At 50.3% G+C, this 19,370-nt stretch overlaps 1 protein-coding gene across 1 annotated transcript in view; it reads left to right on the forward strand.

Annotated features, from left to right (window-relative positions):
• The window catches only part of LOC121453466 (kelch-like protein 3), a 115,878-nt gene extending 98,891 nt beyond the window's left edge, over positions 1-16,987 (forward strand). Inside the window, exons 12-15 of the mRNA XM_041660269.1 lie at positions 1,732-1,860; positions 5,360-5,500; positions 7,560-7,703; positions 12,292-16,987. Coding sequence (XP_041516203.1) covers positions 1,732-1,860; positions 5,360-5,500; positions 7,560-7,703; positions 12,292-12,320 — 443 coding nt within the window. The 3' untranslated portion in view covers positions 12,321-16,987. The remainder of the gene's footprint in view (positions 1-1,731; positions 1,861-5,359; positions 5,501-7,559; positions 7,704-12,291) is intronic.
• The last annotated feature ends 2,383 nt before the right edge of the window (positions 16,988-19,370 follow it).

Here is a 19,370-nt window from a genome sequence, read left to right on the forward strand (position 1 = left end):
TTTCTAAGAATGTGGAGGAGAAACTGGGGTGGGTTGTGCCTCACAAGGGTTTGAAGATTCAGCTCACTCCTCCGTCTTGTTACCTCACTACCAAGATTACACAGTCTGAGTGACCCCTAAGAATTTCAGGATAATTTACTACTCACTGCCTGGAAGAACCACTCATAAGACAAGGTACAGTGCGGGCTGGAGTGTAGACGGATTTGCTCAACAGAGGAGATGGCGTGTTACAGAGATGGGACCACACGAGCCAGCACACAGTGTCACTGGCCTGGGACCATAGGAGCCAGTGCAGTGTCGCTGGCTCGGGACCACACAAGGCAGCACACAGTGTCACTGGACTAGGACCATAGCAGCCAGTGCACAGTGTCAGTGGCCCGGGAACACCAGAGCCAACACAGTGTCAGTGGCCCCAGACTACCTGAGCCAGCACACAGTGTCAGCCGCTGGGAACCACCAGAGCCAGCACAGTGTCTGTGGCCTGGACTCTGGAGAGGTTAGTGAGTGTATTTCTTTGTCAGCTTTGACTTTGTGGGGGAGGGGCTGTGGATGAGATCTTTGTGAGAAAGGTCAATTGAAAAGACTCAGAGAAAAGATCCTGCGATAGCGGGATCGCTGGACCAATAGCCCTGATGCGACGGCATCATTTGGACCTGAGGAGCTAACAGCATAATCATGGATTTTTGAATCTTAGTTGTACCTACCGTATTAGGGACTGATATATTGACCCCCAAATCCTTGATTGAGTAATTCTGTTAAATAGATTTGCCCGCGTCTGTGTTTATTTACCCTGAAGCTAGTGTCATGGTGTCCTGTAGATCTGATGTCCATAGAAGAACTAGGGCCTCTCTCCTGTCTCCTATTGAGATTTAAGCCTCATGTGTTTGAATCCTTGTTCTCACATAGGTCAGATTTTCCCCTTCCTGTTTGTACCCCACTTCTATCCTCCAGCCTCAGCTGGGAATGACTCTCCCACAAGAGCTTAATGTTATCTTATTTTTATTTAAAAATAGTTGATAAGGGCTGGAGAGGTGGCTCAGTGGTTAAGAGCACTGACTGATCTCCCAGAGGACCTGTGTTCAGTTCCCAGCATGCACATGGCAGCTCATCCCTGCCTGTTCCAGGGGATCTGGCGCCCTCATAGACATGCAGGCAAAACTCCAATGCACATTTAAAAAGTAATTGATGATGCTTTGGGGTTCTGATATGGCTCAGAGAACAGAGGTGACTGGAGAAAGATCCCCGCTTCTTCTCCCAGAGTGCACAGAACCCTTCTTTTGCCCGCGCTACCTGCCAGAGTTTCTGGAGGTGTGACCAAGGCTGGGCTCAGATTCTCACAAAAGAATATTCTCCCATATTCTTCTTGCTTGTCATTGTGAGCCTAGAGCCAGACAGTTGGGTGTGTGGTCATGACTGAGAGCCTTATAGCTTCTAGCGCGGCATGCTTTAACCTAGTTCTCCAAGCGAGACTCCTTTGAACCTCAGTGATGCCAGGCGAGTCTTCTTTTTAGAAAGAGCTTCAGCATCGCTTCTCAGTGTCTCAGGGCTTCAGAGCAGAGAGAAGGTAGGAACGTGAGGGAGATACGCGCCGTGTTTGGAGAATAAGCTGGGTCCACCGAGAGCTCTGAATGAGGCGAAGGTACCTCAGTGGGTTAAACACGGAGCGCCAGCCGAGCTGCTGCTCCAAGTCAGTGCCACCGCCACCATCCTCAGTCACTTTGTCTATTCCAGGGAAGCTGTATGCTGTCGGGGGTTACGATGGGGCTTCCAGGCAGTGCCTGAGCACCGTGGAGCAGTACAACCCAGCCACCAACGAGTGGATATATGTGGCAGACATGAGCACCCGACGCAGTGGCGCTGGTATGTGAGGGCCTTGGGGTTCGGGAGAGCCTTGGGGTACAGGAGAGCCTTGGGGTACAGGAGACCGCTGCGTGTGCATGCTGTGTCTACTTTCCTCATGGCTGGGACTAGAGACAGACAACGGAACTGCACCTTACTTTCCCGCAGTCCTTCTCTTTTCCTTTGGTAACCCCACCCCTACACCTCTAGCAGTGCTCACACAGGGATCTGCCTTTCCCAGGGACTCCTTGATCAGTACGGAAGGGGTGATGTCTTCCATGTCTTTCTATTACTGCTGGTTTCTGTTTTAGACAACTGTTCTATGACCCAGGCAGACTCCAAGCTCACCAATAGCCCAGACTACACCAGGGCATCCCTTTTGTTTGTACATGGACCTACGTCTCTGGAAAGTCCAGGCCTCTGTGAGCCAGGCGCTGTCATGATACAAACATTCCCCCTCCTTCCTCTGACACTCACTTTGCAGCCCAGGCTGACCTCAGACTTACAACCTCCTGCTTCAGCCTCCGCGTGCTGGGATGGCAAGGCGCACCTGGCCGAGGCCTTTGTCTTCTTACTCCCCACCTCAGCCCTAAGAGGCTTCCGGATACTGATTCGACCTCAGAGCTGGATCACTTTGTCCAAGTATAGAATTAGAAACTTTCGGTTAGAATTCTCTCCCCAGGGTGAGGCTTTTTAGTCCTCAACCAGTGAGCATCATCCCAGTGAGGGAGGGCAGGTGCTGCTGCCCTGACAAGCCCAGCTTGCCTACCTGAAGCTGGTGTCTTGGGAGTTAAAAGCCAGCATCACAGCTTTTACGGCTGGAGCTAAGCCTAGGTCCCTTTCCTACTTTCCCTTGCTTTGTTCCTTCCTCTCCAACATGGTAAGAGAAAGACTTCCCAAATAACTTTCTGCTTCTGCTGTGTGGGGAAGTCCAGGAACTCAGGAGCTGCTGCAACAGCCCCTTCCTCTCACCTTTGTCTCCTCCACCGTCCCAGGGGCTCACTGTCTGAGGGAGCAAGCAAGACCTTGGCCACAGTTCCTGGGGCTCCTGGAGACTGAGCTGATTCTCAGTTTGGGGCTGGTGGGAAGGCGGTATGATTCCTGAGACGAGAAACCACATACTCTCCATAGAGTTACCTGTGTTCGTTTTTTTCTTCGCTGCCCCATCTACTCCTGGAGACTGGATTATGACTGGATTATCTCCGTCCTTAGCATTCTGTAAAAATTAGGCTGTTTACATTTTTTTAAAGAGAAGTTTTGTGTACACATTGATGGGCTGTGAAGTTGAAAGTCTGAATGATTCTATTTTAGAAGCATGTTTTTGGAGTTCTTTTGGGGAGCTGTCTCTGCTAATCCTGACAACTTGGCAATGAATGAAGTCAAGAAACCTGAGCTTTAGAGCTGAGTGTGCTTAACCTCATCTTGGGCAACCCCCTTTGCCATCTTTGGCATTTAATACCTCAGCCATGCCATGCGTGGGCTGCCTCCATTCTCAAAGGACCAGTTCCATTCGTAAATCCTGTGATTTCCCCCCTTGCCCGATCATTTAGTAATTATAGCTTCTAGCACCTTCTTTGTACCTTCTAAAAATCCGTATGGTGACTTGGGGCATGGCAGCAAGTACTAAAGGACTATGTATATAGAAACAAGCCGACAGAGGGCACTGAGGCAACCCACGGTGGAGCTAGAGGCAACAGCCTGACACCGTGTCCTGAGACAACCCACAGTGGAGCCAGGGACAGCCTGACACCGTGCCCCAAGACAACCCCTGGTAGAGCCAGGGACAGCCTGACATAGTGCACTGAGGCAACCCACGGTGAACTAGGGACAACAGCCTGACACAGTGCACTGAGATAACCCACAGTGGAGCCAGGGACAGCCTGACACAGTGCACTGAGACAACCTCTGGTAGAGCCAGGGATAACCTGACACTGTGCCCCAGACAACCCATGGTGGAGCCCTGCAGCTTCGGCCATGCCTGCCGCGATGTCTTTTCCCCACCAGTTGCCCAGAAGGTGGCTGGGGCAGAGGTCACCTGGCCCATCCTTGGCTAGAGGCCCTTGATGACATCATTAACTGCTGCTCCTGTTTCTGGGAGGGCCAGTGACCTTGACTTGAGATGAGCGTAGTGTTCAGATCCCTGTCCTCAAATTCCTTTCTCTGTGGAGCCTGTCCCGGATTCCTTTGTTCAAAGCTTCACTATACTAACAGTTGGGGACGTGTCATCACTAGGGCTGGGAGCCCGTGTGCTTGTCATGGTGGGTGCTTGTGAGAGCCAAGGATCTAGAGACCAAAGGCTCTGTACTGCAGCTGCCTGAGCCCAGTGTGGCTCTCCATGGTGTCTATGAGCAGGCTGCCAAGGGCTGAGGGCGGTGGAAGAGCTGCTGGGGTATGCCTGGGTGACCGCTGCCTCCCTCTGCAGTGGGCAGCATGAGCAGAGAGACGGACATGGTGGTGGTCCTGGAGGTGCCAGCCGCTGCTGACCCCGGGGGAAGGGAAAGCCAAGCAGCTTGGCGCCTACTGATTTTCCGAATCCCACAACCCGATGCCAGCCATTGTTGGCTCAGCAGCACCATCTGCTGCTAGTTTAGGGCAACTGCTGGGAAGCACTGGCTGCCCTGCATAAACAACCACGGGCTGGATCTGACATCTTGTCCTGTAGGTGTTATCTGCTGAGAGACCACCAGCATCAGCAGCCTCGAGCACAGGCCAGGGCGAGACTCAGCCGTTCCCGGCCTCATGAAGTCTGTAGTCTCCAGATCCAGCCCTGGACCCACAACCTGGCTGCACGTCCCATTCACTGAGACACTCTTTTGGATTTCCGACCAGTGTCTCTGGGACTAAGGCCCCAGCAGAAGGGATGCAGCCTGTCCCCATGGGACCTCTGAATCATCCCAACTCCCTCCCTCCAGGAATGGGAGAGAGAAAGGGTCATCCAGAGGGGACGGCCGAGTGCAGGTCAGCTGCTCTCACGAGGTGCCCCTTTCCTCCTCTGTGGCCTGTGTCTCCCCTGGAGAGGTCTGATGCCTTCTGCCATCAAGGAGAAGAGGGGCTGAAGGACCAGGCTGGTAGCAGTGTCTCCCCAGCGGTGACCTCAGTGACCCTGCTACCGAGGCGGAATGATATGATGTTGAAGGAAAACAAGGTGGCGTGGAAGGGGGAAACGGGTGTCATTTTACTGTCGAGAAACAGCCACTTCCCACATCTTAGTGGATTTCCTTGACTCTTACCTCTTTGTTACCCCTTGTATATGTATACACACATACATATTTACATCGTAAAAGCAGAAATGGGGTCACGTTGGCTTTGGATCTCAGTGTTTCCAGGCTGCCCATCCTACAAGGAGCCGGGAAGCATCTCATTGTGTTTGTACTACACATTAGGACTGAGGTCCAGGGAGAGAGAACTTGCTCCCCAAGTCACCCTGCTGGTGATGGCTGTCCAGGGCTGGACACCAGGCCTCTTGGTTTCTGGTTCTTCTAGCGGGCCTGAGGCTGGGACCCTGTGCTCTGTCTTTCAGGCGTTGGGGTGCTCAGCGGACAGCTGTATGCCACGGGGGGCCACGATGGACCCTTGGTGAGGAAGAGTGTCGAGGTTTACGATCCCGGGACAAACACCTGGAAACAGGTGGCAGACATGAACATGTGCCGGCGTAATGCAGGTACCGCAACTTCTCCTCTCAGGGCCACAGCGCGTTCCTCCTCGGAGGTGATTGCTCTGGATGACGGGAAAGGGGCAACGTTGCCAGAATTTGGAGCTGAGCCTGTGTCTTGAACATAAGAGAGGCCATTTGCCCCATAGGCTCAGCATTAGGAGGAAGGAGAACCTGGACCCCAAAGGCTAGCCATAGGACCCCCCCCCCCCACCCCACCCCGAGACTCAGAACCATCCCTTCTCCCTGGTGGAGGTGGATGTCTAGATTCCTCAGGGCCCTGTCCAGTGGCTAGGCCTGTAGCCTTGTAGCTGCTTGGGCCTAAGCCAGACCGTGGTGCTGTGCTGTGTTTTCTCAGCCAGTGACAGACTGAAACGGCCTCGTACTTCACAGGGTCTAAGTTCCTTCCTGTCAGGGGAACCAGACCCTACCTAACCCTCCAGTGTCCTTCTTCCTTTATTGTCCTTGTATCCCTTGTCCCTGTGTCCCTTTGCTCTTTGAATCCTTCCTATAGGAAGGACCTGTCCCAGCGTACTCAGGGTCACGTGTCCTGGGGCCTGACAGCCTGGCCAAACTGTTTCCTCCTGTGAACTTGTTTTGAGTTGTGCCCTGCAGGGCTGACCTTGCTCTGTGAAAGGGTAGGTTAGCTCCAGCCGGATGGACTGGACGGACTGACTGACGGAAAGGCGCTGCCAGGTAGACTTGTCTCCTTTATTCTCACATTACCTGTTTGCTAAACTCAGTGTGGCCGACTTGTCGGAGGCTTAAACAGAGGGGCATTACCACTTGGCTCGCGGCCTGAGTCTGTTGTGAGTGCGCTGGCATTTGGCCTTCAGCCACGTGAGCAAGGAATTCCAGAGCCTGTAAGGCAAGCCTGCCTGCAGTCTGTGAATTCAGTTATAGACATGGGCATGTATAAACACTCACACCTAGATATTATTTATATAATAACATGTGGATCTTACCATAGTACTACTTTAAAACTTGCTTTTCCATTCCTCATGCATGTCTAATCACAACACTACATGTATCTTGTATCTTCACGCTCTCATTTAACATGGCTATGTCATAGTTTACACAATTAATTATTGAATACTTCATTTTCCATGCTACTCGTAATGCTGTAGTTACTATAAATGATCCTAATGGTTGAATCAATGTACACATTTAAAATTATTTCTCTGGAAGAAAAAGCCAAAAGTAGAATCCTGAGACAGGGAAGAACCTGTATGTTTTCTGTCTGTGCACATCTGTGCACACCAGGGCAGGAAGGCAGCACACTTTCTGCTCGCAGCGATATTGAGAGTATCTTTAATCAGAGTTGCTAGCTACTGCTTTTAAAAGCATCAGAAATAAACGTGTTTATAAAAAACAAAAACAAAAACAGAAGCAAACACTATCTACTGGACTATGTGTTTTAAGGTCTTGAATAACATCTCCCTGCTCCTCTGTCCTGCTTCATGAGACCTTGCCATCAAACAAGCTCACTCCGAGTTAAGAATAAGAAAGGATCCCCAACCTGAATTGAATCTGGATGTGTCTGGATTCACATGCTCATCTTAAGAGGGTTTATGGGCACAGCCATTAGCAGCATATGGGGTGGACACAACATGTGTCTCAGCTGGGAAGACTGAAGGTGCAGAGAAATGGGAGTGTGTGGAATCTTGTCTTCCCTAGTTCAGGCTGATGGGGAGGGCTGCATGACCCACAGGAAATGTTCCCGCAGGGAGACCTGTGCCATCTCTCTATAATGTTCCCACAAGGAGAACCCGCAATGCTCACTCTATAATGTGGCAGCCCGTGGGGGAGGGGCACAGCGGGAGCATCTGTAGGACCACATAGTAATAAAAGCTCCCCAATGAGAGCAGCGGCCTCCAAGAAAGGGGACCCTCAGAGCCCAGTGGCTGTGCCCAGCATGCTCCTCCATTGAGTGGACTCAGACCTCCAAGTGGCATCTCTGCTGTGCAACAGGAAATGGGAAAGAGCCTGCAGGGCTCGGGCATCAGCTGCCTGTGGTTCCTGGTCTCGGGTACTCCCACTGATCCTGTGACTTCTGCTTGGTTTCCAGGGGTCTGTGCAGTGAATGGGCTCCTGTATGTGGTTGGAGGGGATGATGGATCCTGCAACCTGGCTTCCGTGGAGTACTACAACCCGGTCACTGACAAGTGGACGCTGCTGCCAGCCAACATGAGCACCGGAAGGAGTTACGCAGGTCAGTGGCATCCTCTTCCAGGGACCACCACACCAAGGGCAGGAATGGCATGGGGGATGAGTTGGCTTAGCCGGGATGGAGTTCCTCTTGCAGGGCTGCAGGCAATTGTATCTTCACTGTGTGCCCAGGATAGATGCTGCTAGTTAGCACTTCCCCCGTGAACCTGGATGTAGCTGTGCAGAAGGCTTCATGTCATATTCCAGGGGTCATGAACCTGAGCCGTGACCTGCCTTGGTCATGCCTGGCTCACTTTGTGCCAGACATGTAGGCGGGAGAGTACTGTTCTTGCTCATTAGACATTAGGTTTGGTAGACCTGTCTGCACAGATGGGAAATACCAGATGCTTGTACAAGATTCCCGTGAACTGTGAATGGGGTGCTTCTGGACAGAACGGCCGGAAGTACGGCCAGCAGGGACGTGTTCTCAGGAGATGGGTCACAATCTCACACACAAACTGCCCTTTATTGTGTACTTTTGATGTTAGGTATTATCTTCTTGTTGTGACAACTTCCTGAGAGGGACTACGTGTGTGTGTGTGTGTGTGTGTGTGTGTATGCGTGTGTGTATATGTGTGTGTGTATGTGTGTGAGTGTGTTTGAGTGTGTGTCTGTGTGTTTGTGTGTGTATGTGTGTGTATCTGTCTGTGTGTGTATCTAACTATGTGTGTATGAATGTGTTTGAGTGTATGTATGTGTGTGTTTGAGTGTGTTTGTCTGTGTGTTTGTGTGTGTATGAGTGTGTTTGTGTGTGTCTGTGTGTGTATCTGTGTGTGCATATGTGTGTGTGTGTGTGTGTGTGTGTGTGTATGTGTGGAGGACTAGCGGGAAGGAGGGGATTGTCTTGTCTCCTAGTTTCAGTCCACAGTCTCCTGGCTACTTTGTTTCTGGGTGAGGCTCAGCATGTAGAGATGATATGGACAGCATGCGGGACAATGGGGCCTTCAGTCCCCAGGCAGCTCGGCAGCAGAGACTGGAGAGGGTCGGGTCTGAGACCCCTTCAGTGGCATACCTCCTGCCACTCGCTCCCTCCACCTCCTAGAACTTCTAGCACCTCCCATAATATCTCCACCAGCTGGGCTCCAAATCTTTACAGGAGAGCCTACAGGGGCTGTGTCCCGTTCCGACTCTAACCCTTCCCTGAGCTGTGAGCCAGCGCAGTAGGTATGGTGTGTGCTCCCTCTCACCGTCCCAACAGACCTCGGGCTGAGTGGGACTTCATCCTCGATTTCGCAGCTGAATAATGGGGACTGTAAGCGGTCACTAAAGGTCAGCCACATTGCTAACAAGCATGCACCAGAGTCAGAATTCAAAAGTAGGTCTGACTTCTAGCTAAGCCACACCCCTTCTACTGTCCCCGCTCAGGCTGAGTAAAGGGGCTGGGGGAGTAATGGGCAGACTGGGAGGTAATGGGCAGACTGGGGGGTAATGGGCAGACTGGGGGGTAATGGGCAGACTGAAGGTTAAAGGGCAGATTGTGGGGTAATGGGCAGACTGGTGTAGAGACTCTTTCTTGTAGGGGGCGGTACCAAGTTCAGTGCAGTGCAGGGCCATGAGTTGCTATTGGTCAGGGATCCTGAAGAGGAGAAATAGAAGCCCTGCTTCTTATGTCTGGACTGAACATTCAGATCCATATGGACTTAATGTTTATTTACTGAGCACACACTACATGAAAACACCACGAGAGCCTGCTTTTTAGCAGGTATTGCTCAGTGAGAGAGGTATCTGAGGCACAGGAGAGGCTGCCAAGGCCAGGTGGTACCTTTTGGTCTGGAGTCAAGCTCCGCCCGCCTCCAGGCTCTTCTGTTGGTATCTTAGGCAGGGATGAAGAGGGAATGGGTATCTCAAGCAGAGCATCTATGATGGTGTGTCCTCCTATTCTTTAGCTTGTGTTTCCTTAACCTCACCTTCAGTCAGAGTATTTTATAGCTATTGGGGCATGTTAAAATAAATCTCCATGCTAGGCAGTGGTGGTGTACGCTTTTAATCCCAGCCCTCGGGAAGCAGAGGCAGGTGGGCCTGTAGTGGCATTTCATTTGTATTTTAATAAATAAAGCTTGCTTGAAGATCAGAGTGTAAACCAGCCCCACTTTTCAGCCATACAGACCAGGCAGGGTAGCACACACCTTTAATCCCAGTAGCCACACTAGTAGCCATAGAAACCAGGTGTTGTATGCCTTTAATCCCAATCCTAGAGAGGATTATAAAATGGGAGGAAACAGCTCTCAGACACAGTTTCATTCTCAGATTCCTGAAGGCATGATTGGCATTTCAGACTGAGGTTGAGGTAAGAGCCAGTGGCTGGCTGCTTTGGTTTTTGGATCTTCAGGTTTAACCCCAATTTCTCTCTCTGGGTTTTTATTAGTCATGCTTCATGGGCCTCTGAGCTTGAGGCCAGCCTGGTCTACAGTGTGAGTTCCAGGGTAGCTAGTACTACACAGAGAAACTCAGTCTTGAAAACAAAATAAAACCCCCCAAAACAGAACAAAAAAAAACCCTCTATTCCCACTCCCTTTCCTCCTCTCATTCCCTCCACACACCCCACCCCCACACCCCATGCACTCCTCAGAGAGGGTGAGGCACATTGCTTTGGGGAAGATCCAAGGCCCTCTCTACTATATCTAGGCTGAGCAAGGTACACATCCAAAGAGAATAGGTTTCCAAAAAGCCAGTACGTGCAGTAGGGATAAATCCTGGTGCCACTGCCAGTGGCCCCTCAGTCTGCCCCAGCCATGCAACTGCCAACCACATTCAGAGGGACTAGTTTGGTTCTATGCTGGTTCCTTCCCAATCTGGCTGGAGTTAATGAGCTCCCATTAGCTCAGGTAGACTGTTTCAGTGGGTGAACCCATCATGGTCTTGACCTCTTTGCTCATATTCTCATTCCTCCCACTCTTCAACTGGACTTTGGGAGATAAGTCCAGTGCTCTGATGCGGGTCTCTTCCTCTGTTTCCATCAGTTGCTGGATGAAGGTTCTATGGTGATATTTAAGATATTCATCAGTCTAACTACAGGGCAAGTCAAGATCAGGCCCCCTCTCTATTGCGGAGGGTCTTAGCTGGGGTCATCCTTGTGGATTCCTGGGAATTTCTCTAGAGCCAGGTTTCTTGCTAACCCTATAATGGCTTCTTCAATCAAGATATCTCTTTCCTTGCTCTCATCTCTGTTCTTCCTCTTTCTCGACTGTCCCATTCCCTCAACTTCTCCTCACCCCTCCCCTTCTCCCCTTCTCTTGCCCTTCTACCCTCCCTTCTCCCCCCACCCCCATGCTCCCAATTTTGTCAGGCAATCTTGTCTGTTTCCACTTTCCAGGTGGATCTATATATATGTTTTTTTTTTTTTTTTGGATTTTTCGAGACAGGGTTTCTCTGTGGCTTTGGAGCCTGTCCTGGAACTAGCTCTGTAGACCAGGCTGGTCTCGAACTCACAGAGATCCGCCTGCCTCTGCCTCCCGAGTGCTGGGATTAAAGGCGTGCGCCACCACCGCCCGGCTATATATATGTTTTTCTTAGGGTTAACCTTATTACTTAGCTACTCTCGGATCATGAACTATAGACCCTTTGTTTATGGCTAGTATCCACTTGTGAGTGAGTACATAACATATTCATCTTTTTGGGTCTGGGTTACCTCACTCAGGATAGTGTTTTCTAATTCCATCCATTTGTATGGCACTTTTTGAGTTATTATTTACTGCCTGGTGCTGATTTCCACCAGGAAGGAGGTGTGTGGTCCCAGGCAGACAGCAGTGGACAAGCTGCTGTCACACCCCAGAAGGCTTGCCTTCCAGTCTCATTGGCTAGGGCCAGACAACAGGGCATTTGGGAAGCAGTCTAGCAGGCCGAGTGTGTCACTAGCTGGTGTGTATAGTGGAGAACAGTATGCAGAAAGGATGTTGGCTTCTTCAGTCTCTAACATCTTCCGGATGGCCTCAGTGGATTACAGTGAAACTTGGGTGACAGATGGACTTACAGAGTTAGGGCTTCAGGATGGTTAAGTTTAACAAAAGCAGTGATACACAGTGCATGCTTGGAAAGTTTATCCAGTTGGGAACTGAGCACTGGGTGAGGGTCTCAGTTCCATGACAGCAAGCAGTGTGAGAAGTCGCCTGCAGTTGTGACGAAACTCACTGAAAACCACGGTACAGATCACCTCTGGGCAAGGCTTGGGCTGGAGTTTCTTTTTGTTCTTCCTCCCACGGAGTTGGTGTATTGTTCTTCTTAGTCCATCCCAGTGACTTCTAAAAGTAGTAAAGTCGACCTACATCAGCCATCGCTTCTCCAGAAAATGATACCGATTTGGAACAGATGCCTCTGGGTCCTCAGTAAGGGGTATGTGGGGTGTTAATCTGGATGCTGTGGTCAGGAAGAGGAGTGGGGGTGTGTCTGCTGGCATGCGCTGTTTGAGATCATGCTTGTGGATTCAAATGTCCCGCCAGGATGTGACGTCAGAGTGGAAACAGCCAGCTCCCGGCAGCGATAGCATGTGACCCTTCCAAGGGCTGTGACAGGGTATCGCAGAATCCTGGACCCACTGGGACTCCGATTAACTTTGGAGAAGCGAAGATGGTCACTTTGTTTCCCTTCCATGTCAGGTGTGGCTGTGATTCACAGATCCTTGTGACCCAGACTCCCACTGCCAGGAGGTGGAAGAAGGAGCGGGCACTACCTGTGACCAGAGCACCGAGCGGCGGGACCATGACAACTGATAAGATTAACTGGGAGGCTCTGCAGTGATTTGAGAACCGCCCTTGCTGTCTTAGCAAGCCAGCTTAGCAAGTCCACACCCTCTCAGTGTGGACACTGATGGTCCACCTTCTGCTCCGAGGTGCTTTGGTTTCTGCCCTAAACAGTTGTGTTTCTGACAGCCCCACAAAAACTCCTTGGGCTTTTTGCATGTGTGTATGCGCGTGTGTGTCCGTGTGCGTGTGTGTATTTCTACAGGACAATGGAGAGAACCTTGAAGTGTGTGTGTGTGTGTGTGTGTGTGTGTGTGTGTGTGTGCGCTTCTACAGGACAATGGAGAACCTTGAAGTGTGTGTGTGAGCGCGTGCACACGTATCCATGTGTTTTTGTTTGTGTGTGTAGGAACCATTTCAGTGAGGGCTGGGGCTGTAAGAGTGTCTACTGGATTTCTTTACTACTGATCTTTCACGATGCTAAAACACCTACCAATGTGTTCTGGACTTGTCCCATGAGGACCCTCGACTACTGAAGCTGCTGCCTTTTGGGGTCCTGGTAGAACTAGGCAGAAGCAGCCCTTCAACCACATCTGGGATCATGCCTTGACTACTGCAGCCGGGTGGATGAACTGGGGCTTCCGCAGAGCTGCCCTACATCCTCCACGCAGCCTCATCTGGCCACTGCCAGTCACTGCCCCTCGGCTGCACTCCAGGAGGCGGATGAGAACTGTTTTGTCTTCATGTCTTGGCCTCTAGTCTTTGATGTCACGGATTCCAGGTTTGGAAGATTTTGTGTCTTTTCAGCAGGGAAAACAAACTCTTCAGAGAAGCCCCAAGTAGAACGCTGGGGAGAAATAGACAAGAAAAAGCAAAACAAAACCCAGAAAAGCCAAAGTGGTATGGATTTGTTCCCACCCAGTGAGGTCTCAGACAGGGACCCTGCTTCTGAGTGTTCACAGGGCATCAATCCTATTTCTTATGCTTATTATGTAGGCTTACTTATTCATGGTATCAGTTCTCATGCGGATGATAAGTAAAAGGTCACCCTGCCACTAAGCCCAGAGATAGGCTTGCCCCCATGTTAGGTGGGGCCACATGTAGCTCAGAGGGACGTGAATGGCTGGATCTGGCCATTGGAACTTTGTGATGATGGTCAGGGCTGTTTTTATCTGTCTTCCCTTTCTCGTGCTTCAAGGTCCATATCTGTTCTTCAGCCTCCCCAATACCCCTTCTTATTCTCCCCTTTGTGGAGGAGACGGTCGTGGGCCCAGGACTGGAGATATTCCTCAAAGACACTTGCTTTTTAAAAATGAAAGCAACTTAGGAAAGCTTTGCTCGGCCACAGAGCAGATGTCTCAGAGTGTAACGTCAAGCCCCCGGGGTGGTGTTTGGAGGCGCACGGAAGCGCACAGTAAGGGTTGGGGAGACGCGTTTGCTGCACAAACATGAGTTTGGTCTCTAGCACTGGTGTAAAAAAATCCAGCTACGGCAACATGCACCTACAGTCTCAGAGCTGGGAAGGCGGAGAAAGGCTGGTTGGTATCCGAGGCTTGGGGACAGCCAGCCTAGGCTAACCAGCAAGTCTCAGGACCCGGGGAGAGTGTGTCTCAAAACAGGTTGTGTGGTTACTGAGGACTGACATCAAAGGCTGATCTTGGGTCTCTGCACACACCCACTCTCCCCTTACACACAAAGAACCTCACAGTCGTTTGAACCCTTCCTAAGCTAGCAAATTGCCTGTATCAGGGTTTTTGCTCTCGGAGGAGGGGAGACTTTGTGTCTAGAGAGCAGTCTCACACCCAGGGCGTGGAGTTTTGGCCTCCTGAAGTCAGAATCCATGTAGGGGAGACCATGGGACTTTGTGAACTCAAATGCTGGACTTCTGCTATAAGAAGGCTCTTCAAAGCACAGCGACAGGGGGATGGCACCTCCTGCCCTTTGTGTTCCGAAGCCGGCTTCTCCCAGAGAGGCGACCACTGTATTTACTGAGCCTTTAGTGTGTGCTCTTCCACAAGAGTGAAACCTTCCTTTCTAATGTTAAGCAAAAGTTAGGCGCTACAACACCCATATAGTTAGTAGCCTTAGGGATAGTCAGTAGCTAGGATACCCAGCTTTGGGGGTTCCAGAAAAATGTCTCCCAAAGGATGCAAACGTTTCTTGGCAGATGCCCTGGTTCCCAGAAAGCTCTGCCTGGCCCCCTGCTAGAAAGGGGGTGGAATGCACCCCTGATCCCCTTCCTCCCCCTCTAGGGAAGTCTGGGGACTTGTTTGAGGTGCGAGAGGTGAAGATAAGGTTGGGGACCAGAGTCGGATGTGCTGTTCGTACCAGCACCCCATTTCAGGTGAAAGGTAACCCCACCTCCTCCCCCACTCCCACCAAGAACTTAGACTTTTATGCTTAGGGGTCGAGATGAGTCTCTTCTGGAGAGAATCCCTCCTTCCATGGAAGCTGGCCAGCTGCGGTTTCTGCTGGAGTTTTTGCTGTTGGCCCCACCTTCCGTCTCCCTTCCTGCAGAGCGCTGCTTTTGCAGGCAAAGCTGCTAAGGGTTCCACTCATTTCACCCTCATGCGTCCTTTCTCTTGGGGACTAGGACACTGGTGCGTCATCACCAAAAGGCCAGTCTGCCCTAGCTGCCCACAGATGCTACCCCGAGACTCATCCTCAGGCATCAGGTCAATGTCTCCCCACGGTGGGCAATTCAGACTCACTTTCAAGTCGGTGTTAGTCACGTGGCGGGTAACACCCCCACCCCCACCCCCGTTAGAGCAGCTGCCACTGCTAGTGAGCACAGGGGCACATCTAAAATCTGACTGCAGTGGCCAAATGGAATCGAGACCCAAGGTCAGAAGCAGCTCAGACACCACTTGGATGCTAATTCGGACAAATGTAGAAGTCAGTTTCTGAATCCCAAAATTACTTCTCCTAAGTACCCAATAGCCTCTCCATCTAAAAACATGGCAGTATTATGCAAATGAAGTGACCTCATTTTTCTGCTATGCAATAAGAATTCTTAATTCTATCTCGTGACAAACCAGTTGCAATATCCCCTCAGATGCTTTCTTCCAGCTGTTCTACTTTGATAATCTGTTGTGTAATGTTTGTATATCTCTGAGCCAGATCCTTTCAAAGATTGCCTTTTTATTTTGTAAAATAGAAGCTGTAGCTTTTCCAAGCTGAAGCTTTACTGTAGATATTTTTTATAGATAATTTTTTCATGATATTTGAATCGCTTTCTATTGTCCACAATAACGAGATGCTATTCCGTGTGTCGCTCACCCTGACAGTGTGCACCTGTAGCACTTCTTGTTTGGTTTTCTCCTCTCGGATGCTTCCGTAGCTCCAGGTTCCTAGCGTTTTAGGGAGACCGTGGGATTCCAAGGCACAGCCACGACGCTCTGTCTTCCAGTTTCTAGGACAAATGGTGAACTTGACTCAGCGCTTGTCTGTCTATATCTCCTCCCTCTGTGTTTCTGAATCTGCAGGGCTGGGGCTGGGTTGGCCCACACAGTGGTGGCCCTCATCCCCTGGCCTGAGCCTGTCTTCCGGCCTACATTCCCTGGGCTTCCCCGGCCCTGCAGACCTTGCTTATTCTTGACTGTCTCCTGGTTTTTGGAGGTTTCTAGTGCTCGAGGCCTCTGCGGCTGGGTCCTGTCTCTTCGGGAAGCTTGCGTTCTCTGTACTTAGGAAGAGGAGGGAGTCCCTCATGAGCTCTGGGAAGAATGTGCTTTAACAGATGCTCACACTGATTTTTTTTCCTGAGCTGTCTTCATTCCAGGCTCTGTTTTGTGCATTTATCTGTCCTAGGACTCTTGTTTCTCTTTTTTTAAAAATCTTAATTTATTATTTTTGGGATAGGTGCCATTTAAACTGCCTCTATGCTTCTTCCTGTTTGCACCTGGTTGGATCGAGTTGGGAGGCTGAGCAAACTCGTTTAGCTGGACAGAGTGTCCAAGGCTCTGATGCATAGAAGCAAGGAAGTTAGAGTGGTTTCAGTAGGGTTTTTTCCCCCATGTGTCTGTGTTTGCACTACTTAGCCCCTCCCCCCCCCATGTTCAGTTATATTGTTTATCTACTGACCAAGCAGAGAATCCAGCAGCACTTCCAACATACGGGGATGAAGAGGCTTCTTCTGTGTGGGCAATCACAGCCTTAGAGGCCCTGCGCAGCTTTTACCACAGGATTCAGTGACTCCTGGATATAGCGGCAGCCACGGCAGGAATGCATGGGGCTGTGGCATTTGCAGGGATATATGGGCCCTGTGCTGTTCTTGCCTTTGGTTATTAGATTGTAAATGATTTCCCTCTTTTGGTGGTAATAAAAGACCTTTGTTGGACTTCTTCTTTAATTTGTATATGATGTGTAAAATACTTTCTTTGAAAGAAAACTCAAGATACAGACTGTGTATATCTGTGTGGATATCCTGGCCTGGGCTTGACATGAGACACTGGCACAGCCCCATGGTCTGATCTGCTGTTTTCTGCATGAATGTCAGGGACTGTATATCTTGTAAAAGAACACTGGTCATATGATCAATACAGCGAAAGCCGAGGAACATTCCCCCAAATGTCTTACTTTAATAGGATCCCATTCCAGTTCCCCACACTGTACAACTATACATGGCATTTCAATAAAAGCAGAACTGTACAAACATCCTCGGCTTCATTTCCTCTGTGTAACATCTCTTACGTCTCGTGTACGTTAAGGGCAGACTCCTCCCCACACAATCGCGTGGAAGAATTTCCCTTCAGAACCTGCTGCACACGGCCTTGAACTCTGACTTCTGTCACCTGGCCCCAACACAGTGCAGGCCCACAGAGCCCTTTCGAGGGGTCTAGAGGAGGCAGTCCCTCTAGAAGGTGTTGGTATGGGCAATGACCTGTGCAGCACGCAACGCCTGTCTGCGCTCTAGGGCTACCATACAGTTTGCGAGCTTTGGGAAGGGGTTGGAGGTGGAAACACACAAAGACACACAGACAGAGCGACAGTGTCACAGACCTCTAGTCACTGGTAAGAAGCCCTTTATTCAGCAGCACCATGGAGGCTTATATACCCAACAGTCAGGTGGGCCAACAGGTGAAAACCTTATCCTCTGATCCTCAAGGCAAGGCAACACGTGCTCGTGAAGCAGAGCTGGTAAACAACTTTGACACAGCTTTCAGTAACTCAAATCAGAAGGAAAGTAAAGATCTCTAGCAGGGAAGAGCAGCTGGAGGCCAGGACTCCAGGTCCCAACAGACAAGGTAGTTGCTGGGATCTGGGGCTGGAGGAGACAGTGGTTGACTGTTCTGACATCACTCCTAAAAGCTGAACTCTATCCCAGGTATGTGGAATGCTTGGCTTGGTGGCGGTCTCTCATAGCCATCTGCCTGCTGACATGGATGTCCCTCTGGAAAAAGACCACGTGGTTCTAGGTCTCTTCAGATTGCCAGGGGCTCTGTCTCATAAGAGGTAACAAATAGACATCCGGGGTCCAGTGCTTCCTTGGCATTCGGAAAGATTGTAAGGATGGAGGGAAAGCCAGCAAGTTGGACTCGGGTGACGGCTGGCTCTCTACCCCACACTTCTTCCTCCTGGCTTCTGCTCTGGTCTCCCTTCTTTTACCTCTTGCGGATGAGTGGCGGTTAGGAGGTTGAGTCTCACCGCAGCCCTCTGAGTCACGATCAGGAACTGAATGTCCCTTGGGGATAGAGGCCCAAACGGGAATACATGTGTCTGAGGGGAATCGTAAGGCAGAGGCAGAGGAGACCCACATAAAGGACACTGAACTTTGAACTTTTGTTTGAGTCTGAGGAGAGGCCCCAGGATGCAGTTGCTTTGAACATAACGACAATTAGCATTTACTGTACAGTCACTGTGTGCTGTGCCTACTTTGAAGAGGCAGGTAACTGTGTATTTCACTGCTAATTCACAGTACCACAAGGGACCCTTATTATTAGACCCTTGAGAGGAGAACTAGTCCCCCCATCCCCCTGAGGCTGCCTGCCGAGTTCTGTCACAAGGCTGGTGGCTATGTTCGGTAGGTGCTCTTCGGAGAAGTGGGGGTCATCAATGCCTGGACCTCAGAAACTTCTCCAAACTCCCAGAGAGACATTGATTTCTCACCCACTGTCCTCAGCTAGAAGGAGGCCCTGCACATGGCTTTGTTAGGAATTTGTAGGAATTCACATGCCCTCTCTGTCTTCTTGTTTGTAAAATGAGGGTCCCTTGTCCTTTTCTGAAGACACAAAACAAGAGAGTGAGACACCCACAGAACCAGAGAGGAGTTACCACATATTCCCAAAAAATATGGGAGAAGGGGAATGTGGTGGTTTGAATAGGTATGTGGTGTTGGATTCCCCTCTGTATGCTGTGAATACCATTGGTTAATAAAAAAAATTGTCTTGGGCCTGCACAGGGAATAGAGGTAGGTGGGGAAAACTAAGATGAATGCTGGGAGAAAGAAGGGCAGAGTCAGAGAGAAACCACGTAGCCCCGCTGGAGACAGACACACTGAAATCTTGCTGGTAGGCCACGCCCTTGTGGTGATGCACAGATTAACGGAGATGGGTTAAATTAGTAGGTAAGAGTTAGTCAAATATACTTAAGCTATTGGCTAAACAGTATTGTAAATAATATAGTTTCTGTGTAATTATTTTGGGTCTGAGCTGCCGGGAACCAACAAGCGGCCTCCTTCAACAGGTATGACCCCATAGACTCATGTGTTTGAGTGCTTGGCCTATAGGGAGTGACACTATTAGGAGGTACAACCTTGTTGAAGTAGCTGTGGCCTTGTTGGAGGAAGTGTGTTACTGTGGAGGCAGGCTTTGAGGTCTCATATGCTCAATCTCTGCCCAGTGTGGTACACAATTCACTTCCTGTTGCCTGCATATCAAGATGTAGAACTCTCAGCTCTTTCTCCAGGACCATGTCTGCCTGCACGCTGCCATGTCCTGCCATGATGATAATGGACTAAACCATTGAAACTGTAAGCCAGCTCCAATAAATATTTTCCT

Source organism: Microtus oregoni, unplaced genomic scaffold (genome assembly GCF_018167655.1).
Source record: "Microtus oregoni isolate MIOR12 unplaced genomic scaffold, Mior012 000011F_ref0000422, whole genome shotgun sequence".
Taxonomy (NCBI): domain Eukaryota; kingdom Metazoa; phylum Chordata; class Mammalia; order Rodentia; family Cricetidae; genus Microtus; species Microtus oregoni.